Source organism: Eubalaena glacialis, chromosome 11, assembly GCF_028564815.1.
Source record: "Eubalaena glacialis isolate mEubGla1 chromosome 11, mEubGla1.1.hap2.+ XY, whole genome shotgun sequence".
Classification (NCBI taxonomy): Eukaryota; Metazoa; Chordata; class Mammalia; order Artiodactyla; family Balaenidae; genus Eubalaena; species Eubalaena glacialis.
The window spans coordinates 25,120,461-25,146,193 of record NC_083726.1 but is presented as its reverse complement, the minus strand read 5'-3'; the positions used below and the strand labels follow the sequence as shown (position 1 = coordinate 25,146,193).

Sequence of the window (25,733 nt, the reverse complement as noted above, 5' to 3'; positions counted from 1 at the left end):
AGGAAACTCCATACTGTTCTCCATAGTGGCTATATCAACTTACTTTCCCACCAACAGTGCAAGAGGGTTCCCTTTTCTCCACACCCTCTCCAGCATTTATTGTTTCTAGATTTTTTGATGATGGCCATTCTGACCGGTGTGAGATGATATCTCATTGTAGTTTTGATTTGCATTTCTCTAATGATTAATGATGTTGAGCATTATTTCTTGTGTTTGTTGGCAATCTGTATATCTTCTTTTGAGAAATGTCTATTTAGGTCTTCTGCCCAATTTTGGATTGGGTTGTTTGTTTTTTTCTTATTGAGCTGCATGAGCTGCTTATAAATTTCAGAGATTAATCCTTTGTCAGTTGCTTCATTTGCAAATATTTTCTCCCATTCTGAGGGTTGTCTTTTGGTCTTGTTTATGGTTTCCTTTGCTGTGCAAAAGCTTTTAAGTTTCATTAGGTCCCATTTGTTTATTTTTGTTTTTATTTCCATTTCTCTAGGAGCTGGGTCAAAAAGGATCTTGCTGTAATTTATGTCATAGAGTGTTCTGCCTATGTTTTCCTCTAAGAGTTTGATAGTGTCTGGCCTTACATTTAGGTCTTTAATCCATTTTGAGTTTATTTTTGTGTATTGTGTTAGGGAGTGTTCTAATTTCATACTTTTACATGTACCTGTCCAGTTTTCCCAGCACCACTTATTGAAGAGGCTGTCTTTTCTCCACTGTATATGCTTGCCTCCTTTATCAAAGATAAGATGACCATATGTGCGTGGGTTTATCTCTGGGCTTTCTATCCTGTTCCATTGATCTATGTTTCTGTTTTTGTGCCAGTACCATAGTGTCTTGATTACTGTAGCTTTGTAGTATAGTCTGAAGTCAGGGAGCCTGATTCCTCCAGCTCCATTTTTCGTTCTCAAGATTGCTTTGGCTATTCGGGGTCTTTTGTGTTTCCATACAAATTGTGAAATTTTTTGTTCTAGTTCTGTGAAAAATGCCAGTGGTAGTTTGATAGGGATTGCATTGAATCTGTAGATTGCTTTGGGTAGTAGAGTCATTTTCACAATGTTGATTCTTCCAATCCAAGAACATGGTATATCTCTCCATCTATTTGTATCATCTTTAATTTCTTTCATCAGTGTCTTATAATTTTCTGCATACAGGTCTTTTGTCTCCTTAGGTAGGTTTATTCCTAGATATTTTATTCCTTTTCTTGCAATGGTAAATGGGAGTGTTTTCTTAATTTCACTTTCAGATTTTTCATCATTAGTATACAGGAATGCAAGAGATCTCTGTGCATTAATTTTGTATCCTGCTACTTTACCAAATTCATTGATTAGCTCTAGTAGTTTTCTGGTAGCATCTTTAGGATTCTCTATGTATAGTATCATGTCATCTGCAAACAGTGACAGCTTTACTTCTTCTTTTCCGATTTGGATTCCTTTTATTTCTTCTTCTTCTCTGATTGCTGTGGCTAAAACTTCCAAAACTATGTTGAATAATAGTGGTGAGAGTTGGCAACCTTGTCTTGTTCCTGATCTTAGAGGAAATGGTTTCAGTTTTTCACCATTGAGGACGATGTTGGCTGTGGGTTTGTCATATATGGCCTTTATTATGTTGAGGAAAGTTCCCTCTCTGCCTACTTTCTGCAGGGCTTTTTATCATAAATGGGTGTTGAATTTTGTCAAAAGCTTTCTCTGCATCTATTGAGATGATCATATGGTTTTTCTCCTTCAATTTGTTAATATGATATATCACGTTGATTGATTTGCGTATATTGAAGAATCCTTGCATTCCTGGAATAAACCCCACTTGATCATGGTGTATGATCCTTTTAATGTGCTGTTGGATTCTGTTTGCTAGTATTTTGTTGAGGATTTTTGCATCTATGTTCATCAGTGATATTGGCCTGTAGTTTTCTTTCTTTGTGACATCTTTGTCTGGTTTTGGAATCAGGGTGATGGTGGCCTTGTAGAATGAGTTGGGGAGTGTTCCTCCCTCTGCAATATTTTGGAAGAGTTTGAGAAGGATAGGTGTTAGCTCTTCTCTAAATGTTTGATAGAATTCGCCTGTGAAGCCATCTGATCCTGGGCTTTGGTTTGTTGGAAGATTTTTAATCACAGTTTCAATTTCAGTGCTTGTGATTGGTCTGTTCATATTTTCTATTTCTTCCTGGTTCAGTCTCGGCAGGTTGTGCATTTCTAAGAATTTGTCCATTTCTTCCAGGGTGTCCATTTTATTGGCATAGAGTTGCTTGTAGTAATCTCTCATGATCCTTTGTATTTCTGCAGTGTCAGTGGTTACTTCTCCTTTTTCATTTCTAATTCTGTTGATTTGAGTCTTCTCCCTTTTTTTCTTGATGAGTCTGGCTAATGGTTTATCAATTTTGTTTATCTTATCAAAGAACCAGCTTTTAGTTTTATTGATCTTTGCTATTGTTTCCTTCATTTCTTTTTCATTTATTTCTGATCTGATCTTTATGATTTCTTTCCTTCTGCTAGCTTTGGGGTTTTTTTATTCTTCTTTCTCTAATTGCTTTAGGTGCAAGGTTAGGTTGTTTATTTGAGATGTTTCCTGTTTCTTGAGGTAGGCTTGTATTGCTATAAACTTCCCTCTTAGAACTGCTTTTGCTGCATCCCATAGGTTTTGGGTCATCGTGTCTCCATTGTCATTTGTTTCTAGGTATTTTTTGATTTCCCCTTTGATTTCTTCAGTGATCACTTCGTTATGAAGTAGTGTATTGTGTAGCCTCCATGTGTTTGTATTTTTTACAGATCTTTTCCTGTAATTGATATCTAGTCTCATAGCGTTGTGGTCAGAAAAGATACTTGATACGATTTCAATTTTCTTAAATTTACCAAGGCTTGATTTGTGACCCAAGATATGATCTATCCTGGAGAATGTTCCATGAGCACTGAGAAAAATGTGTATTCTTTTGTTTTTGGGTGGAATGTCCTATAAATATCAATTAAGTCCACCTTGTTTAATGTATCATTTAAAGCTTGTGTTTCCTTATTTATTTTCATTTTGGATGATCTGTCCATTGGTGAAAGTGGGGTGTTAAAGTCCCCTACTATGATTGTGTTACTGTCGATTTCCCCTTTTATGGCTGTTAGTATTTGCCTTATGTATTGAGGTGCTCCTATGTTGGGTGCATAAATATTTACAATTGTTATATCTTCTTCTTGAATCGATCCCTTGATCATTATATAGTGTCCTTCTTTGTCTCTTGTAATAGTCTTTATTTTAAAGTCTGTTTTGTCTTATATGAGAATTGCTACTCCAGCTTTCTTTTGATTTCCATTTGCATGGAATATCTTTTTCCATCCCTTCACTTTCAGTCTGTATGTGTCCCTAGGTCTGAAGTGGGTCTCTTGTAGACAGCATATATACGGGTCTTGTTTTTGTATCCATTCAGCCAGTCTGTGTCTTTTGGTGGGAGCATTTAATCCATTTACATTTAAGGTAATTATCGATATGTATGTTCCTATTCCCATTTTCTTAAATGTTTTGGGTTTGTTATTGTAGGTGTTTTCCTTCTCTTGTGTTTCTTGCCTAGAGAAGTTCCTTTAGCATTTGTTGTAAAGCTGGTTTTGTGGTGCTGATCTCTCTCCGCTTTTGCTTGTCTGTAAAGGTTTTAATTTCTCCGTCAAATCTGATTGAGATCCTTGCTGGGTAGAGTAATCTTGGTTGTAGGTTTTTCTCCTTCATCACTTTAAATATGTCCTGCCACTCCCTTCTGGCTTGCAGAGTTTCTGCTGAAAGATCAGATGTTAACCTTATGGGGATTCCCTTGTGTGTTATTTGTTATTTTTCCCTTGCTGCTTTTAATATGTTTTCTTTATATTTAATTTTTGATAGTTTGATTAACATGTGTCTTGGCGTGTTTCTCCTTGGATTTATCCTGTATGGGACTCTCTGTGCTTCCAGGACTTGATTAACTATTTCCTTTCCCATATTAGGGAAGTTTTCAACTATAATCTCTTCAAATATTTTCTCAGTCCCTTTCTTTTTTCTCTTCTTCTTCTGGGACCCCTATAATTCGAATGTTGGTGCGTTTAATGTTGTCCCAGAGGTCTCTGAGACTGTCCTCAGTTCTTTTCATTCTTTTTTCTTTATTCTGCTCTGCAGTAGTTATTTCCACTATTTTATCTTCCAGGTCACTTATCCGTTCTTCTGCCTCAGTTATTCTGCTATTGATCCCTTCTAGAGTATATTTAATTTCATTTATTGTGTTTTTCATCGTTGCTTGGTTCCTCTTTAGTTCTTCTAGGTCCTTGTTAAATGTTTCTTGCATTTTGTCTATTCTATTTCCAAGATTTTGGATCATCTTTACTATCATTATTCTGAATTCTTTTTCAGATAGACTGCCTATTTCCGCTTCATTTGTTAGGTCTGGTGTGTTTTTACCTTGCTCCTTCATCTGCTGTGTGTTTTTCTGTCTTCTCATTTTGCTTATCTTGCTGTGTTTGGGGTCTCCTTTTCGCAGGTTGCAGGTTCATAGTTCCTGTTGTTTTTGGTATCTGTCCCCAGGAGCTAAGGTTGGTTCAGTGGGTTGTGTAGGCTTCCTGGTGGAGGGGACTAGTGCCTGTGTTCTGGTGGATGAGGCTGCATCTTGTCTTTCTGGTGGGCAGGTCCACGTCTGGTGGTGTGTTTTGGGGTGTCTGTGGCCTTATTATGATTTTAGGCAGCCTCTCTGCTAATGGATGGGACTGTGTTCCTGTCTTGCTAGTTATTTGGCATAGGGTGTCCAGCACTATAGCTTGCTGGTCGTTGAGTGAAGCTGGGTCTTGGTGTTGTGATGGAGATCTCTGGGAGATTTTCGTTTGGTATTACGTGGAGCTGGGAGATTGGGTATTGGTGTTGTGATGGAGATCTCTGGGAGATTTTCGTTTGGTATTACGTGGAGCTGGGAAACAAGAGATTGTGGACCAGTGTCCTGAAGTTGGCTCTCCCACCTCAGAGTCACAGCCCTGATGCCTGCCTGGAGCACCAAGAGCCTTTCATCCACACAGCTCAGAATAAAAGGGAGAAAAAATAGAAAGAAAAAAAGAAAGAAGATAAAATAAAATAAAGTAAGATAAAATAAAATAAAGTTATTAAAATAAAAAATAAAAAATAATTATTAAGAAAGAAAGAAAACAAATTTTTTTTCTACAGTAAAAAAAAAACAAAAAACAAACAAAAAAATGGACGGACAGAACCCTAGGACAAATGGTGAAAGCAAAGCTATACAGACAAAATCTCACACAGAAGCATATACATACACACTCACAAAAAGAGGAAAAGGGGAAAAAATAATATATCTTGCTCCCAAAGTCCACCTCCTCAATTTGGGATGATTCGTTGTCTATTCAGGTATTCCACAGATGCAGGGTACATCAAGTTGACTGTGGAGATTTAATCCGCTGCTCCTGAGGCTGCTGGGAGAAATTTCCCTTTCTCTTCTTTGTTCGCACAGCTCCTGGGGTTCAGCTTTGGATTTGGCCCCGCCTCTGCTGTAGGTCGCCTGAGGGCATCTGTTCTTCGCTCAGACAGGACGGGGTTAAAGGAGCAGCTGCTTCGGTGGCTCTGGCTCACTCAGGCTGGGGGGAGGGAGGGTACGGATGCGGGGCGAGCCTGCGGCGGCAGAGGCCGGTGTGACGTTGCACCAGCCTGAGGGCGCTGTGTGTTCTCCCGGGTAAGTTGTCCCTGGATCACGGGAGCCTGGCAGTGGCGGGCTGCCCAGGCTCCCGGGAGGGGCGGTGTGGATAGTGACCTGTGCTCGCACACAGGCTTCTTGGTGGCGGCAGCAGCAGCCTTAGCATTTCATGCCCGTCTCTGGGGTCCGCGCTCATAGCCGCGGCTCGCGCCCATCTCTGGAACTCCTTTAAGCAGCGCTCTTAATCCCCTCTCCTCGCGCACCAGGAAACAAAGAAGCAAGAAAAAGTCTCTTGCCTGTTCGGCAGCTCCAGACCTTTTCCCGGACTCCCTACCGGCTAGCCGTGGCGCACTAGTCCCTTCAGGCTGTGTTCACGCCGCCAACCCCAGTCCTCTTCCTGCGATCCGACTGAAGGCCGAGCCTCAGCTCCCAGCCCCCGCCCGCCCTGGCGGGTGAGCAGACAAGCCTCTCGGGCTGGTGAGTGCTGGTCGGCACCGCTTCTCTGTGTGGGAATCTCTCCGCTTTGCCCTCCGCACCCCTGTTGCTGCGCTCTCCTCCGCGGCTCCGAAGCTCCCCACCTCCGCCACCCGCAGTCTCCGCCCGCGAAGGGGCTTCCTAGTGTGTGGAAACCTTTCCTCCTTCACAGCTCCCTCCCACTGCTGCAGGTCCCGTCCCTATTCTTTTGTCTCTGTTGTTTCTTTTTTCTTTTGCCCTACCCAGGTATGTGGGGAGTTTCTTGCCTTTTGGGAGGTCTGAAGTCTTCTGCCAGCGTTCAGTGGGTGTTCTACAGGAGCAGTTCCACGTGTAGATGTATTTCTGATGAATCTGTGGGGAGGAAGGTGATCTCCGCGTCTTACTCTTCCGCCATCTTCTCCTCTCCCTCCTCTCTTAGATCTTGTAAAGCTTATATTTTATTCTCAGCAATATTCTTTGCCAGGATTCTTGGATATGACAACCTACTTTTCATCTTCTTCTGAAATGTACATAATATTGTTGAGACCCCAGAATATACCTTGGGAGATCTACTAGATAAGTAATAAATATGGCACTTTATCATTCCAGTCTTGTGATAGTTGTTTAGGTGTGTCTTAATCACGCCCTTCCAGATTGCATTACATCTTTCTGCAAGTGTTTTGCTGCACTGTGCATGTTAAGTCGTTTTCAGACGTATTTAGTGTCAATCTGTCATCATAAGCCTTGAGTAACTTGTAAAAAGAGGCAGGTCACTCATTCTCTAGTGGAAACCATAGGCAGAGAGATTTGCATTCAGACAATAGTACTTTGGACTTCAGTACTATTGTTTTCTGGCAATAAAACAATATGTTTTTTTAAAAATTGAAGTGCAGTTGCTCACAATATTATATGTTACAGGTGTACAATATAGTGATTCACAACTTTGAAAGGTTATACTCCATTTATAGTTATTATAAAATATTGGCTTTATTCCCTGTGTTGTACAATATATCCTTATAGCTTATTTTATTTTATTTTAATTAAAAAAATTGTTATTGGAGTATAGTTGACTTACAATGTTATGTTAGTTTCAGGTGTACAGTAAAGTGAATCAGTTATTCATATACATATATCTACTCTTTTTTAGATTCTTTTCCCATATAGGTCATCACAGAGTATTAAGTAGAGTTCCCCGTGCTATACAGTAGGTCCTTATTAGTTATCTATTTTATATTTAGTAGTGTGTATATGTCAATCCAAATCTCCCAATTTATCCCTCCCCCCCTCTCCCCCCTGGTAACCGTAAGTTTGTTTTCTATATCTGTGACTCTATTTCTGTTTTGTAGATCAGTTCATTTGTACCCTTGTTTTTAGATTCCACATATAAGCGATATTACATGATATTTGCCTTTCTCTATCTGACTTACTTCACTCAGTATGACAATATCTAGGTCCATCCATGTTGCTGCAAATGGCATTATTTCATTCTTTTTTATGGCTGAGTAAATTCCATTGTATATATGTACCACATCTTCTTTATCCATTCTTCTGTCAGTGGACATTTAAGTTGCTTCCACGTCTGGCGATTGTAAATAGTGCTGCAGTGAACATCAGGGTGCATGTGTCTTTTTGAATTATAGTTTTCTGCAGATATACGCCCAGGAATGGGATTACTGGATCATATGGTAAGCAACTGACCAAGGATTAATCTCCAAAGTATACAAGCAGCTCATGCAGCTCAATATCAATAAAACAAACAGGGCTTCCCTGGTGGCGCAGTGGTTGAGAATCTGCCTGTCAATGCAGGGGACACGGGTTCGAGCCCTGGTCTGGGAAGATCCCACATGCCGCGGAGCGACTGGGCCCGTGAGCCACAATTGCTGAGCCTGCGCGTCTGGAGCCTGTGCTCCGCAACAAGGGAGGCCGCGATAGTGAGAGGTCCGCGCACCGCGATGAAGAGTGGCCCCCGCTTGCCGCAACTAGAGAAAGCCCTCGCACAGAAACGAAGACCCAACACAGCCAAAAATAAATAAATAAATAAATTTTTAAAAAAATTTAATTAAAAAAAAAAAAAATAAAATAAAACAAACAACCCAATCCAGAAATGGGCAGAAGATCTAAATAGACATTTCTCTAAAGTAGACATACAGATTGCCAACAAACACATGGAAAGATGCTCAACATCACTAATCATTAGAGAAATGCAAATCAAAACCACAATGAGGTATCACCTCACATCAGTCAGAATGGCCATCATCAAAAAATCTACAAACAATAAATGCTGGAGAGGGAGTGGAGAAAAGGGAAGCCTCCTGCACTGTTGGTGGGAATGTAAATTGATACAGCCACTATGGAGAACAGTATTGAGGTTCCTTAAAACACTAAAAATAGAACTACCATATGACCCAGCAATCCCACTACTGGGCATATACCCTGAGAAAACCATAATTCAAAAAGAGTCATGTACCACAATGGTCATTGCAGCTCTATTTACAGTAGCCAGGACATGGAAACAACCTAAATGTCCATCAGCAGATGAATGGATAAAGAAGATGTGGTACATATATACAATGGAATATTGCTCAGCCATAAAAAGAAACGAAATTATTTGTAGTCAGGTGGATGGACCTAGAGACTGTCATACAGAGTGAAGTAAGTCAGAAAGAGAAAAACAAGTACCATATGCTAACGCACATATATGGAATCTAAAAAAACGGTACCAATGAACCTAGGGGCAGGACAGGAATAAAGACACACGTAGAGAATGGACTTGAGGACACGGGGAGTGGGGAGGGTAAGCTGGGACAAAGTGAGAGGGTAGCATTGACATATATGCACTGCCAAATGTAAAACAGATAGCTAGTGGGGAGATGCTGCTTAGCACAGGGAGATCAGCTCGATGATTGAGAGGTGGGATAGGGAGGGTGGGAAGGAGGCTCAAGAGGGAGGGGATATGGGGATATACCTATACATATAGCTGGTTCACTTTGTTATACAGCAGAAACTAATACAACGTTGTAAAGCAATTATACTCCAATAAAGATATAAAACAAACAAAACAGTATGTTTTGTTAGACATATTAGGCAACATGTTGGCCATGGATAGGCAAGTCACATCCATATTGATAATACTTTCTCTTTCACAATTAAGTAGAGCTGGTTTCATGCAAATTTTTCTATCTTGATTTTTTGGGTCTTCTTTTCTGGTGATATTTCCTCCTTCTACTTGAGGAACCCCCTTTAAAAAACCCCTAATCACTTTCTTTTCTTTAATTGAGGTATAATAGACAACATTGTATTAGTTTCAGGTGTACAACGTCATAATTCCATTTTTATATATATTGCTAAATGGTCACCACAAGTCTTATTAATTTATGTTACTATGTACTAATAATATATTATTAACTTATGTAATTGTCGCCATACAGTTACACATTTTTTCTTGTGATGAGAACTTTTAAGATCTACACTTTTAGCAACTTTCACATCTGCAATACAGCATTAACTATATTCACCATGCTGTGCATTATATCCCCATGACTTATTTATTTTATAACTGGGAGTTTGTACCTTTTGACCCCCTTCGCCCATTTTGCCCACCCCCAACCCCCCTACCTTTGGCAACCACCAATCTGTTCTCTGCATCTGTGAGCTTGGTTTTTGTTTTTGTTTTTTGTTTGGATTCCATATATACGTGAGATCATATGGTGTTTATCTTTCTCTGTCTAGCTTATTTCACTTATCATAATGCCCTCAAGGTCCATCCATGTTGTTGCAAATGGCAAGATTTCATTTTTTTTAATGGCTGAATAAAATTCCTTTATTTATCCATCCATCTCACATTTTCTCTATCCATTCCTCCAGTGGTGCACATTTAGGTTATAAATGATGTTGCAGTGAACATTGGAGTGCATATATCTTTTTGAATTAGTATACTAATCACTTTCTTATAAGTGGAATTTTATTAGCAGCTCAGTGATTTACCTCACTAAGTTAGGATTTTAATTTCTAACTAGCATTAGGTCTACCTTGAGTTCTATTAGAGAATTTATCTGATTTACCTAAATCAAGGACTCGGTCTTAGACTTTTCTCTTGTTACCTTTCACTTAAAACTTTAATACGTTTATTAATCTATTTCAAATTGGACCATGGGATCTGAATTAGGGGGTCTAAAGTTAAAATTGGTCAAGACCCAATCAGAACGTTTTAGACATGATGTCTTAAAATGAGTTATAGTAAAGATCCTCCTCCTCTTTTATAATTTCTTATGTCTTTCAGTCAAAACATATTTATTGAGCCCAAAGAGATAAAGCACTGTCCTTGCCACCAAGAACAGTGCTTAATCAGTTTTAAGTGTTCCCTTCTCTTCAGTTTTTTGGAATAGTTTGAGAAGGATTGGCGTTAATTTAAATTTCTGGCAGAATTTGCCACTGAACCCATCTGGTCCTGGACTTTTCTTTATTGGGAGGTTTTTGATTACGTATTCATTTTCTTACTTGTTACTGGTCTGTTTGTATTTTGTTGCTTTATGATATTTCACTATTGGTAAGTTGTATGTTTCTAGGAATTTATCCATTTCTTCTAGGTTATTCAATTGTTGGCATATAGTTGTTCATAGTAGTCTCTTATGATCCTTTGTATTTCTGTGGTATCAGTTGTAATGTCTCCTCTTTTCTGATTTTATTCATATGAGTCATCTCTATTTTTTTATTAGTCTAGCTAAAAGTTTGTCAATTTTGTTTGCCTTTATAAAAAACAAGGTTTTATTTTAGTTGAGCTTTTCTATTGTCTTTATGGTCTCCATTTCCCCTCTGATGTTTGTTATTCCTTCTACTAACTTTGGACTTAGGTTTTTTGTTCTTCTCATTCCTTGAGGTGTGAAGTTAGATTGTTTATTTGATATCTTTCTTTGTTCTTAAGGTGGACATTTTCACTAAAAACTTCCCTCTTAGAACTACTTTTGCTGCATCCTATAAATTTTAGTATGTTGTGTTTTCATTTTCATTAGTCTTATGATACTTTTTGACTTCTCTTTCGATTTCTTTTTTTTTTTTTAATTAATAATGAATCTTAAAAACTGTTCAAATATCTTTTTGGCCATTGAGCCTATAATCATATTTTTCTCATTTGATTTATGGATAAATTAAATTATATCCTTAGACTTCCTAATATTAAATCATCCTTTTATTCCTGGGAGAGAGACAATATAATTACAGTACATTATTCCTTTAACATATTGTTAGATCAATGTATTAGTATTTTATTTAGGATGTTTACATTTATATTTGTAAGGAGATTGCTCTATGTTTTTAAGTGCAGTCATTTTTTCAGGTTTTGTTATCAAAGCTATAATAATTTTAGAATATTCTTTGAGGAGCTTTCTCTGGAGTTAGAAATTTTAAAAACGGCATAGGAATTAATCAGTTCATTGAGATTAAAATATTTCTAAAAATAATATCAGTTGAGACTGACGCTTGCGGGAAATAGTTTTTTGGGATATCTTTCCCAGTTTCTTTCATCATTATTCCTGTGTTCAGGTTTTTCTTCTTGAGTCAGTTTTTGTATTTTCATCTCCAGTGACCAGGGATGCTGTGCATCTTTTCATGTGCTCACTGGCCATTTGTGTTTCTTCTTTGGAGAAATGTCTATTCAAACCCCTTGTTCATTTTTTAATGGGGTTGTCTTTTTATTACTGATTTGTAACGGTTCTTTATATATTCTGAATACACGTCCTTTATCAGATATATGATTTGCAAATATTTTGTCCCATTCTGTCAGTTGTCTTTATTTTTTTGATGGTATCATTTGAAGTTTTTAATTTTGATGAATTTCAGTTTACCTACTTTTTCTTTTGTTGGTGTGCTTTTGGTGTCATATCTAAGAAACCATTGTTTAACTCAAGGCTGTGAAGAAATTTACGCCTATATTTTCATCTAAGAATTTTATAATTTTAGCTCTTACATTTGGGTCTATGATTCATTTTGAGTTAACTATTTGTATACAATGTGATGTATGGGTCTCACTTTCTTCTTTTGCAGGTGGATGTGTAATTGTCCCAGCACTGTTTGTTGGAAAGGCTATTCTATTTGCTATCATTCAATTTTAATCTTTACTTGGGTTTTGGCTTTAGAGCTCAATTAGAGTCTTTGCTTTTTAATTTTATGTAAAAGAGGAGTTTAACTCATTTACATATATTATTATTGGTGTTAGTTAGCCTTACTATATTTATTTTGAAATATTATTTAGATTTTCTGATTTTTATGTTTTTTTGTTTCATGTGATATCACTAAATGTGTAACCTTTTAAAAAGGTGATTGCCTTTCCTTTAGGTTTATAGAATAAGTACTTTTGCATATTTTATTTGTTTTTGCTGATAGTAAGAAACTATCAATAATTTGGTTTTAAATAATTTTATAAACCACATATACCAACAGTCATTACTTGAGAGTCACATTTCAAGTTGCATTGAGTGTAGGTGTATAGTTTATAAGTATCAGTGCAGATAATTTTGTTACGAAATTTTTAAGGACAATGAAATATGATGGCAGATATTCAGAGGGTTTGATTTGAAAATGAAATATATTAATGTATGATAATTATGATAAACATGTTAGACATATAAATATAATGTCATTGCCTTAATAGCTATTTTTTACTTGGCCTTATTTAGTAGCTATTTTTTACTTCTGGAAAATCATTCAGTACTTGAAATATGTATACCACTGAGCCTCAAAAAATACATATGTCAAGATCATGTTTAACATCACCAGAATTCTCCAAATACAATGAAGTTCAAGCTCTTGAAATGTGTTTTCCTATTTTCACACTTTATTATAGGAAGCATATTCTTTAATTGAGAAGACCGAAGCAGAACAAAGTGTACTGTATTCATATCAGAAATGTGTGGAAGTTGCCAAAAGAAAGAAAAGCGGAGTCCCTCCTCCACCCATCCTGCTAGCCCGAACTCATTGTTCTGTGACGTTAAAACCTGCTCCATTTATTTCTGATGTTAAGGTATGTTGTCTATTATGATCTTTACCTCAAGGAAAGCAATGTTAGTACTTTTGTGACTATAATGATGGATACTTTTATTGCCTTTAGGGCTTGAATAATCTTATTTATTAATATAAAAACTGAACACTGGGATTAGTATTCCAGTGTCTTAACTATCCGTAGTTTCTTCATGACCCTTTTGCCTTTATGCTGTTTCCCTTTTGGCTCCTTATAGCTTTGCTATAAGAAACTTACTCCTGTATTGCTACACCCAGATATATAGTAAGGAGAAATGAGAGAGAAACATTTCGAAGTGTCTTCCTCACCATGACACAGTCATATGCTGACATCCTAGTGTGCTCAACTTCGAGAAGGCTTCCTTGAAATGGAATCAGGCATTTGAAGGGGATAGAAGTTACTCTGAGAGCCAATGATGAAGATAAGAAAATTTGGGGGTGGTGAATTTAGAAACTCTTCCGAAAGTTCTTCTGTGTAAATGGGGATTCTTTTAATGCAAACAAATGATAATTCCAACCACATTATAAGTCATAACTCTTTATGTATTTATTGAAGCTCTTTCTCCCAGCCCCAGTGCCTTGGAACTTAGCCTAAATGGGATTGTTATTTGAGATTTAGTTTCCTCCTAAGCATTTGGTTCCACCTAATTTATATTTTAAATATTACATTTTCCTCTTTTGGGTGATGAACACATGCTCTTTGGTGTTGTAGAAAAAACAAAGTTGTTTCTTTGATTATTCTTAGGATGTTCTGCTTGAACTTAAATACATCGTCTTGATATAGTGGAAAGGGCATGGGCTTTGAAGTCAGACAAATACAGATTTAAAATTCTAGCTCTACCCCAGCAGTATGACCTTACGAAATCTAAATATACTTTCTGAGGGTTTTTTAAATATTTGCTTTTGTTATCTTTTCATTTGTAAAATGTTCCTTCTGTGAAAATTAAGTGAGATATTATATCATATTCTTGGCATATTAACCGATGTCCTTCCATCCCTTGTATTAAACATATGTAGTAAAGTTAGCTAAAATCAGTTAATGAGGTTATACACAGTGATTATATTATCTGATGATTTTTTTTTCATAAATTCTGTCCAATGAGCATTATTGAGTGTCTGCTGTCTGTTAAGCTCTATGTGAGGTAACGTATAAAAATAAACACAAATAAAGCATGGTTCCATATTTTGAGAAGCTTCAGACTAATGGGAGGTGGACATCAGTAAGAAGTAATACCACCTTCATAATGCCTTATAATTGGAGGAATAGAAGCAACATTCATCCTAACTGTGCTATAATAAATGCATTATTGCAGTTGCTAGTAGTTTTAAAATTCAACTTTGGATTTTGGGGATCTGTTTAAGAATAAGGATCACTGACTTTGGAAATTCAGTACAGAACTAAGACTGGATGATTTGCCAAGAGTTTTTGTTTGTTTTTACTTGAATGTTTTGATTTATTTCACCAGGTTCTTATTTTTTATGTATCTCAAATTAGTAACTAGTTTATTTCATAATGCTTATTAATAGGAAGACATAAGCATCCCATACTTGACCTGTACTTGTAGGACTTGTCACTCAGCACATGATGTGAAGTTGATGTATATTATGTGTTGGTAAAGTTGTGTGGTCCTGGAAATTATACCTTCTGTTACCCACTCCATAGCACTAGATGGTGCTATGGACTTAAATACATTTTCTAGTTTGAGATTTCAGCCATCTTTTGTTTTATCAAAACCTCTTGTTAAGGCATTTGTTGCATTAACATCTGTTTTAATGGTTGAAAATGCTAGTGTTATTTATAAACTTTTACTTCCAAAGTTAGTGGTGGTTTGTCGATGGTGTCGTTTCTCTTACACAGACTCTAAGGACACAGTCTTCTACTAGTTTCACAAACTAAGATGTTTTCATCTGTGGAACAGAATAGAAATATAAAGCCTACTTGTAAAAATGCTTTTAGAGAAAATTTACCCTTCAAATTCTGGTTTGTATGTAGAGCTTAACTTAGAGCAATAATGATCTAAGTCAGGGGTCCGCAACCCCCGGGCCACGGACTGGTACCGGTCCACGGCCTGTTAGGAACCGGGCCGCACAGCAGGAGGTGAGTGGCGAGCGAGCGAAGCTTCATCTGTCGCTCCCCATCGCTCCCCATCGCTCCCCATCGCTTGCATTACCGCCGGTACCATCACCACACCGCCGCCCCTGCCCCACCCCACCCCGGTCCGTGGAAAAATTGTCTTCCACAAAACCAGTCCCTGGTGCCAAAAAAGGTGGGGACCACTGATCTAAGTCATAAAACACCATCTTTCTGCCTTCCCCCTCCCTGCCCCATGGTACTCTTTTTGCATGAAAAATCAAGGAAAGGTAGTTTCTAAATTTTTCTGAGATTCAGCTGAGTTTTTTCTCCTGGCCTCCAGCTTCCAAGTTCCTTCAACATTCTCTTTGTCCTCGAAATTCTGCCTTTCCTAATGCTCTTTAATCACCTGAGAAATTTTCTTTGGAAACACAAAAGTTCGGCTATTTGTACCAGACAGTCTTATTCATTGAGACTAGGCAGGCTTAGGTATATGCAATTTTTAAAAACGGTTGATTCTGTACAAACTGTATTTTAAAAAATGATTCTTGGGCATAGTCAGAGTTGAGAACTACTTGTGCAGACAAGATACAATGAGGATTTTTCCATTGACCCAGAGGAAGAAATAGTGGGCTAAGCTGTAAGAGGCAGTTGCTTCTTAGAGACAATTACATTTCCCTTATTTTCCATTTTAGGAGTTGAGATGTTGTGAGGTGGAGCCTTTGGGAAAAGGGAATGCCACAGTGATGACAACCCTTCCATCACTAATCCCTGGGCAGTATGGCTCCTAATAATGCTTCTCCCTAGGTATCAACTCTCTCCCTTACCCCCTACAGTGAGAATAGTGCATTACCATGAGGAATATCCATTATTTTGACATCTTGGCAAAAAGACCATTGTCTAACCATTTAATCAAGTTTAAGTTTGATTGTTTCTGTGTAATTTGCATTTTGCTTTTGGTTTACATCTGTATTTAAGAATTGTCAAAAGAATATCATGTTTCAGAAAATTTATGAACTAGAGAAAAAAAATTATCCGTAATCTTACCGTTGTATTGTCTGAACTCCGCTACTATTCTTATTTAGGAACATTTTCTTCCAGGCTTTTTCATATGTATTTTTACATTTTATTTAAAATACTACAGTTTAGTATCTTGCTTTTTTTACTACCTGCTTTTTGTCCCATATTATTAAATAAAATATGAAAATCATTTCAGAGTAGGTCTTTTTTTTCATCAAGATGATGTCATCTTTGGAGTCACTCCCTGCCACTGTCTGATCTTGGGCAGGTTATTGAACGTCTCTGCGTCTCCATCTTTTGTAAAGCAAAATGGCAATAGAAATCCTATCTCATAGGGATGTTTCAAATATGAGAAAGTATATGTAAATTTCCTAACAATGCTTAACACATAGGAACTGCTCACTTAATAGTAGTTAAAAATAATTAATAATGAATAATATTTTAGTCTTGGTGGTCCCAGGTAAACTATATTTGTCTTTTTTTAAAGAGTAAATCTAAGTATTTTTATAAACTTAGGTTTCATGTTTTAAAACTTGAATAGTTATATTTTTATATAGAAAAGTATTCCTTTTGCCACATCATGATAAAAGAAATTGAGTGCTTTGTTAAACAGACTATGGATGACGGGCTCATCTCTCTCTGTGGCAGGTCTCCTGGTACTGCATTTTGGGTTGCAAAGCAGAAGGGAGCTATGGAAAAGTAAGACTAAACAATAATCATCTCCCAAACTCAGGAGAAGCGGTACGTCAAATTAAAAAAACCTCTGAATGTCAGGAAATCTTACCAAAAGTCTCATTAATGACAATTGAGTGTTGTTCATTTTTTTCCTTTATGTAGTCATTATTTCAGTGAATTTGTCTAATTTCATCTTGAGTCATAACTAAAATCCAACAGTAAATGAAAAAGGTTTTTTTTCCCTTAACATAAAGAGGTCACTTAATTATATTTTTAAAGACCCATTTAATTTTCCATGCATAACTTGAAATATGTTTTTGTTAATAGATACCGGCTGATGGCAAAAGCGTTTTTGAAGTAAAAGGTTTAGAAACCAATGAAAAATACATCTTTGCAATTGCTGCTTATTGTTCTAATGGAAAGCTTATTGGTGATGCTATTGGGGAGACGACTAAACCAATTCTGGTTTACCCACCTCTTTCTGCTGTCACTGCTCGGATGTTATTGACACAGGTAGAAGAGATTTCTTCTAATTTTTTCCTCTGTTTTTTCCCGTTAAGCAGTTACTAAGTAATTTCTGATGAAAAAACAGAATGCTTTTTACAATAACACTTTTTTCCTGGATTTTAAATGCAACACACATTGCTTTTAGAAATTTTGGAAGTAAATGTTATCTGTTTTCCTATCATCCAGAGTAGCAGTTCTTAACCTGAAGCAATTTTGGCCCCCGGGGGGGGACATATATGTCAACGTCTGGAGACATTTTTGGTAGCCACAATCTAGAGGAGTGCTGCTGGCATCTAGAGGGTAGAGGTCAGGGATGCTGATAAGCACCCTACAATGGAAAGGGCAGCACCCCCTCCCCCAACAAAGTGTTATCCGGTCCAAAATGTCAACAGTGAGAAGGTTGAGCAACCCTGATCCAGAGATATCCTTTTCTCTGTGTGTGTATGTATACATACACAAATATGTATGTCTACACACAATATGTATGTAGACATATATACACATATGTATGTGAATTTATGTATAATATATAATTTTAGTCATAGTGTACATATTATTTTACATCTGATATTTTCATTTAATACATAATTGACTTTTTTCCATTCCATTAAGTATTCTTTCAAAACATAATTTTTAACATCTGCATGGTATTGCATCTTAAAAATATATCATAGTGTAGTGTATGTATACACAATGGAATACTACTCAAACATAAAAAAGAATGAAATAATGCCATTTGCAGCAACACGGATGGACCTAGAGATTATCATACTTAAGTAAGTCAGAAAGAGAAAGACAAATACCATATGATATCACTTATGTGTGGAATCTAAAATATGACACAAATGAACTTGTTTATGAGACAGAAACAGACTCGCAAACATAGAAAACAAACTTGTGGTCACCAAAGGGGAAAGGGGGTGGAGGAAGGATAAATTAGGAGTTTGGGATTAACAGATACAAACTACTGTATATAAAATAGATAAACAATAAATTTCTACTGTATAGCACAGGGAACTATATTCAATATCCTGTAATAAACCATAATGGAAAAGAATATGAAAAAGTATATGTATATATATATGTATAACTGAAGCATGTTGCTGTACACCAGAATCTAACACAACATTGTAAATCAACCATACTTCAATAAAAATATATATATATCAGTTGTTTTACAATATTGTGTTAGTTTCAGGTGTGCAGCAACATGATTCAATTATATATATATGTATGTATTTTTTTTAAAATTAATTATTTATTTATTTATATTTATTTATGGCTGTGTTGGGTCTTCGTTTCTGTGCGAGGGCTTTCTCTAAATGCGGCAAGTGGGGGCCACCCTTCATCGCGGTGCGCGGGCCTCTCACTATCACGGCCTCTCTTGTTGCGGAGCACAGGCTCCAGACGCGCAGGCTCAGTAATTGTGGCTCACGGGCCTAGTTGCTCCGCGGCACGTGGGATCTTCCCAGACCAGGGCTCGAACCCGTGTCCCCTGCACTGGCAGGCAGATTCTCAACCACTGCGCCACCAGGGAAGCCCTATATGTATGTATTTTTTTCAGATTATTTTCCATTGTAAGTTATCATAAGATATTGAATATAGTTCCCTGTGCCATACAGTAAATACTTGATGATTATTTATTTTATGTATAGTAGTCTGTATCTGTTAATCCCATACTCCTAATTTATCCCTTTCCTCCTCCCTTTCCCCTATGATAACCGTAAGTTTGTTTTCTATGTCTGTGAGTCTGTTTCTGTTTTGTAGATAAGGTCATTTGTGTCATATTTTAGATTCTACATATAAGTGATATCATATGGTATTTGTCTTTCTGACTTACTTCACTTAGTATGATAATCTCTAGGTCCATCCATGTTGCTGCAAATAGTAATATTTTATTCTTTTTTTATGGCTGAGTAATATTCCATTGTGTGTGCATATGTGTGTGTGTGTATGTATTTATATATCACATTAAACCAATCATCTGTTGATGGGCACTTGGGTTGTTTCCATGTCCTGGCTATTGTAAATAGTGCTGCAATGAACATTGGGGTGCATGTACCTTTTCAAATTATAGTTTTCTCTGGATATATGCCCAGGAGTGGGATTGTTGCATCATATGGTAGTTCTAGTTTTAGTTTTTAAGGGACTTCCTTCCGGTTCCCATAGTGGCTGCACCAATTTACATTCCCACCAACAGTGCAAGAGGGTTCCCTTTTCTCCACATCCTCTCCAGAATTTATTTATAGACTTTTTGATAATGGCCATTCTGCCCAGTGTGAGATGATACCTCATTGTAGTTTTGACTTCTGTTTCTCTAATAATTAGTGATGTTGAGCATCTTTACCTGCATCCATGATTATTTTCTTAGTATCAGTTTATAGAAGTGAAGTTTCTGGGTTCATAGAGACAGACAGACCTGAGTTTAAGTTTCAGGTCCTCACGTTAGCCGTGTGACATTGGGCAAGTAACCTTCATCTGTGAAGTGGAATAATAATAGTAGTTACCTCTCAGAACTATTATGAGTATTAAATGGAATTATGCATGTCAAATGTTTAACTGTAACACTTACAACACAGTAGGCGCTTAATGAATATTATTGTTGTTCTTAATTATAGATATACTCATGAATTGACATTTTTTGCTGAAATGATTGCCTGACTTAAAACATGTCACCAGTGAATGCGATTCTAGAAAAAATGACTCGTTGAACTAAGTCTCAAGCCTGTAATTTTAAGTTTATGGTTGGCTGTAGAGCTGATGGCTCTTCTAAATTTTATCACATTTCTATTGTGCTGGTTTTTCCTCTTAATAGTTGATTAGTATTATAAGCTAAGGTCTTACTGGAATTTTATATTATCATATTTTTCAAAGAAAATTTAATTGAGAGAATTGCTAGGATTTGTCTGGCATTGGTTTAGCATGTCATATTGGCTCATGGTTTTCTGATGTTTTGATTTCTTTGGAATCTAATATATTTCCTAATTTGCAGTGATGGAGTTATTTCAAAGTGAGGGACCGAATATTTCATCAAGGTCTAATTTTTCTCCAGGGAGTGGTTTGACTCTTGCGCTTTATTTGGCAGAACTTTCATTGAAAGTTAATAAAAGGAAGTCCAAGCTATACTGCTAGGATAATGAGAAGTGTCATAAAGTAATGACCTGTGTTTCTTTACTGATACTATATTTGCAGTACTGTAGTTCATTTATGACAGTTTATGAGCATTCTCTCTCATAATGTTAAGTGGCTAAAGCAGAATTTCCTCATAAAATTTCCTCCTTAATTTAAAATTTGAGTTTACGCTTTCAAGTTTTATCAGGAAAAGGTACCTTTCTTTTGGAATTGCAATGAAAAATTACAATTTTTCATGAGAGTGGCTAGTTTTTAGTTTCAGGATAATTCTATTTTTTAAAAAATGTTATAAAAATTGTATAGTAAAATATGGAGTTACTTCACTAAATGCCTATGATTAACTTGGTTTGGGGTTTTAGGTTGTACTTTTACTAAACATTTTTCTATAAACAATAATAAAGTCAGGTGAATCTTTACTAGATTTTCCGATAATGTAGAAAACTAGTTTAGGCTATCTGGAAAATTTTTGAGGAACCTTTATGAATTATATATTTTCTACAGATATTATCCAATTTCCACCTCTTTATAGGCTCATTTCTTTTTATTATTCCCTTTTAAGTTGGGAATGGCTAGATAATGTGATATAAAATATAGACAATTAGAAATCTGTGAGCAGGATTTTAGGATTTTAGGCAAATTGCTTGGTCTCAATTTCCCTATCTGTAAAATGAATACAAGACCAAATGCCACATACTGCTGGATTATCGAACTACTAAATCAAATAGTGAGTGGGCACAATGGCTTGTTGAGATAAGGAAGTGAGGAATATCATTTATTAAAAAACTGTGTGATAGACATTTTAAGATTCATTATTCCATTGATTACAGTAACTCTATGAGGTGGTATTATTACTTTCATTTCAAGTTGAGGAAACAGATTAATTTAACCCTTCTTCTGCCAATCCCATTTTATTCCAGAAAGGGTGTTTTAGGGATGTTAAGTATTGATAATTTACCCAAGGTTACTCTGGTAGTAGATGGTAAGCCTGACATTTGAACGAGCTCATGCCTTTCTACTGATCTGTCCAGGTTCCAAGGAAGTCATGTGTTCACCATGTAACATGTGCCAAGTCCTTCTAGAGCCCACATCTCTCCCATCTATTCTCTGCCTGGGTTGGTGCTGCTCTGCTGGTCGTGGTAATCAGTATGGGCAGCAGAGTTTGATGCTGGTGGCAGGAGAAAGGAAACTAAAATTCGTACTTTTTTTTCCAATTCATATATGAATTCATTGAAACTCTTTTATTAATAGAGGTCTGCCTTTTGTCTATGACCATTCAAAAAAAAATAGGGCTAACAGGTAAAAGATAGTCATCCCCATTTAAAAATCTCATTAAGAAGGTTCAACTGTTCTTTTCCCTCTTATCCTCTTTCTGAACATTACCACCCTCTCTGCTCGTCTATTTATTGATGAATTCAGTGTCTGTTTTGTGCCAGGTTCTATGCTAGGTATAATTTCTTCTTCCTTTGAACTGTTTTTTTTTTTTAATCAATCTCATCACCACAACAGTAACCCTTGTTTAGATAATTTTGACTTATGGTTTCAGTTAAGACCCTGATTGCAAGAAAGCCTGGCTTGGGGGAATGCAGCCTGGCCCTGGGAAGGCTGCAAAGTCCAGGCAGCTCTAAGTCTCATACCTCTGGCTCTCTCTCTACATCTGCTTTCTTTTTCTTTTTAAATATTGACTTTCCTTTCTTTTCTTTTCCATCTCGGGAGGGAAAATGGCAGCCCCTGAACTTTTTTGTGTATTCCTCAGTTTCAGTCATATACAGGGACCGGCTAGCTGTGTTCTAATCTTGATTCCAAATTCCTGAAAAAGAGACTCTAATTGGCTCACCCAATGTAAGAAAGAGTCTGAACTCATTTTTAATATTTGGCTGCTGACTTGTTTTTAAACCTCAGCCTTCTTTTTTCCCACAGCCCCACATCTGAGCAGGCTGATAGGGAGGTCTATGAGTTCACCTTCTCCTTTGGTGCCTGCAGGAAATTTAAACGTCTCGACTGGCAGGAACTTTCCCCGGTCCTATCCTCCAGCCACTAATCGAAGCCCAACCCATTCCTCCTGCTCTGCCCAAAGCCATCCCAGACCTGCCTCTGCCTGCCCAAGGGACTCTCCCTGGGAGGCCCTTGTGTGAATAATAAACTTTCTCTCAAATTCTCCTGGTGCATGTGGTGTCATCAGCCTTAACATCAGAACCAAACTTTGGGTGTGTGTAGAGGGTCCATCTTGCTTTGCAGGGGGGGCTATAAAACACCCAGCTTGGGTCAGGCCCTCAGCCTGGGCCAGTCAATCATGCTATAGTATAGTACCATTGCTGGGTGTCCTCTTCTGTAGGTAGGGGGAAATTATCAGGAAAAGAGGATTTTTAAGTTCATTTAACACATTATTATTGAGTGCTTACTCTGTGCCAGGCATTGCTCTAGGCTAGTGATTCTAAAACTTGAGCTTGCATCAGAATGATCTGGAGTGCTGGTTAAACAGATTGCTGGTCCCACCACCAGAGTTTATGATTCACCAGGTCTGGGGTAGGGCCCGAGAATTTTGCATTTATAACAAGCTCCTAGGTGATGCAGATGCTGATGGTCCAGGGACCATACTTTGAGAACCACTGTTCTAAGCAAAGTGAGCAAAATGCCGTGGTGAGAGGTAAGTAATAAACGATGAACATAGTAAAGGCATAAACTATCTAGTATATTAGAAGGTAAGTTCTATGGAAGGAAAATGTAGAGTATGGTCAGAGGAATTGGAGATGTGAACTGGGGGAAAGGAAGGTAGAGTACAGTATTAAGTAGGGTGATCAGGGAAGGCGTCATCTGGAAGATGAGATTTGAGCAGAGACTTGAAGGAGGTGAGGGAGTGGCTCTCTGGAGGAAGAGCATTCCACAGAAAGAGCTAGAACAAAAAGCCTGAAGGATTCCAGAAGTGCACCTGGTATAATATAAACAGCAAGGAGACCAGAATGACTGGAGCAGAGGGGCCAAAAGGATTGTTTAGGGAGGTAAAAGGTGAGTGGGTGGGTGAGAAAGCAGATCATTAAAAGGATTCCAGGCCATGGTAATAAGTTTGGCTTTCACCTGGAGTGAAATGGGGAGCCGCTGGAGAGGGTTTGATGTAATAGGATGGCATAACGTGACTTCTATTTCAAAGGTTCACCCGAGCTGCTGTGTTGTGCATACATCATAAGGGGGTGAGAGTAGAGGCAGAGGGAGCTATCTACTGCCATGAACCAGTGAGAGATGGGGGTGGCTCGGCGAGTGTGATAGTAGTTGATGTGGTGAGAAGTGGCCAGATTCTGGATATGTTTTGAAGGAGGAGTTAACAAGAGTTCCTGATGGAAACAATGGACAGAGAAAAATAGAAGATGACTCTAAGGAATTTAGCTGACTAACTGGAAGGACAGACTTGACCTCAGATGAGTTGGGGAAGGGTGTGAGTGGTGTAGATTTGGGGCAGGGGGAGATCAGAAATGCAGTTTGGGACATGTTAAGGTCAGATGTTTGTTAGATATTCGGAGAGAATTTTTGAGTAGTCAGTTAGATGTATGAATCTGGAGTTTGGGAGAGAGGGCTGGGCAGCAGAGGGATTTGAGAGTAGTCATGTGACAACTAAAGCCATGGGGCTGGATGACAGCACCAAGGAAAGGAGTGCAGACAGGAGAAGAGGAGAGGTCCCAAGACGGAGCCCCGGGGCATGCTAACATACGGGAAAAGAGGAGGAGCTTGCCAAGGCAGCTGAAAAGGAATGTGTCGTAGAAGCCAAGTGTGAAGGTCATGTATCGAGGAGGAGGTCTCTCCTGTGCTTAATTGTCTCGTTAGTCATTTAGTGCTTCTTTCTCATTTTAACCTCACTCCTTCTAACATCTGTTCTACGGGTGACTACTAGTTAACCATCTTTGAACCGGCTGATTATCACAGCACTTCTCTGTTAGCCCACACAGACTCATGAATTTATAGACCTTAGTTTTATCATGGCATCTTTCCTTGTTTTGCAATGTCCACTGACTGAATAAATAACATTATTTTTACATTTTCCCTCTTTTTTTTATTTGAAGTATAGTTTATTTACAGTGTTGCGCTAATTTCTACTGTACAGCAAAGTGACTCAGAAATAACACTGTTTTTAAAAGGCTATATTTTAAAAGGAAAGAGCATTCAGTTATAGTTTCACCAACTCCCTTACACATCACCTGTTACCATTTTCCATGGTAAATCTTAGAATTATAATGGTGTTTTAGTGACCACTTAGCCCAACTTTTTCATTTGACCACTGTGGCCCAGAGAAGGGACCTCATCTGTCACACTAAGTCTTGGCTCTACTATTTTTTTTTTACTGATTATCAGGCTTTGTACAAATTATTCAACTTGTCAATGCCCCAGTTTCTTCATCTGAAAAACAGGGATGGTCATAGAGGTCAATGAGGAGTCAACACAGTAATGCTGGTAAAGTGCTTGGTCCAGTACTTGACATCTTTAAATACTTCCACCTGATTTTCAAGGCTTTCTGAAATCATGTCCCACTTTACCTGTCCAATCATACTGCCTAGTTTTCTTGAAATTCTGACCTGTCTTTCCAGTCTCAAAGGCACTGTGGCAGTTTCCATTATGGGACCTTTTTGAGGTTCTGTCTAAACTGTGCCCCTCTGAACTTTATCCCTGCCTTGGCGTTTACCTCAAGCCCTGATTCCTCCTTATAGTCTTCATTTCTCCTTTTCTAAGTCTCCACAATTATGATGTTGTTATTTGCAATTTTTCTGTGATTTCATGTGTTTTACGTCTGTAACTTGATTACAGTTTCATGGAGTATGAGATCGTTTTAAGCTTTGAAGAATCTATCTTTACAGTGCTTAGCACAGCATAGAAACTTCATAAAAGTTTACTGGTTGGTTGATTATGAGTACTGACTTGGCAGATTTTAAAAGTTCTGGCCCTGTAAGTTATTCCCTTGTGTGGAATACAGTCTAGCAACATGTCATTTGCATACTTAATTTAATGTATTTATTAATACTTTACATCCTACCTGCTTCCACTAAGGATTTGAAGCAGCACATAACTCATGTGGTACGATTTTATATTGTTATACATATTTGTATAGAGTGATTTTTAGAGATGTATTTAAAGAACTATGTTCTACTAAAAGAGATAGGTAAGTTGATGAATTTATTTTTCTCCTGAGCTTCTAGGTTTTACCAGTGAAATCAGTTATTTTGCTGAATGTTGAACGTGTTGAACTTAAAACACAGGATG

The 25,733-nt window shown here is 37.5% G+C and overlaps 1 protein-coding gene across 2 annotated transcripts in view; it reads left to right on the top strand.

Moving 5' to 3' along the window:
* Positions 1-25,733, top strand: part of CFAP54 (cilia and flagella associated protein 54) — a 303,497-nt gene that overhangs the window by 68,669 nt on the left and 209,095 nt on the right. For both annotated transcript variants that reach the window (XM_061204898.1, XM_061204897.1), the window contains exons 20-22: positions 12,915-13,091; positions 16,827-16,919; positions 17,181-17,366. In XM_061204898.1, coding sequence (XP_061060881.1) covers positions 12,915-13,091; positions 16,827-16,919; positions 17,181-17,366 — 456 coding nt within the window. The remainder of the gene's footprint in view (positions 1-12,914; positions 13,092-16,826; positions 16,920-17,180; positions 17,367-25,733) is intronic.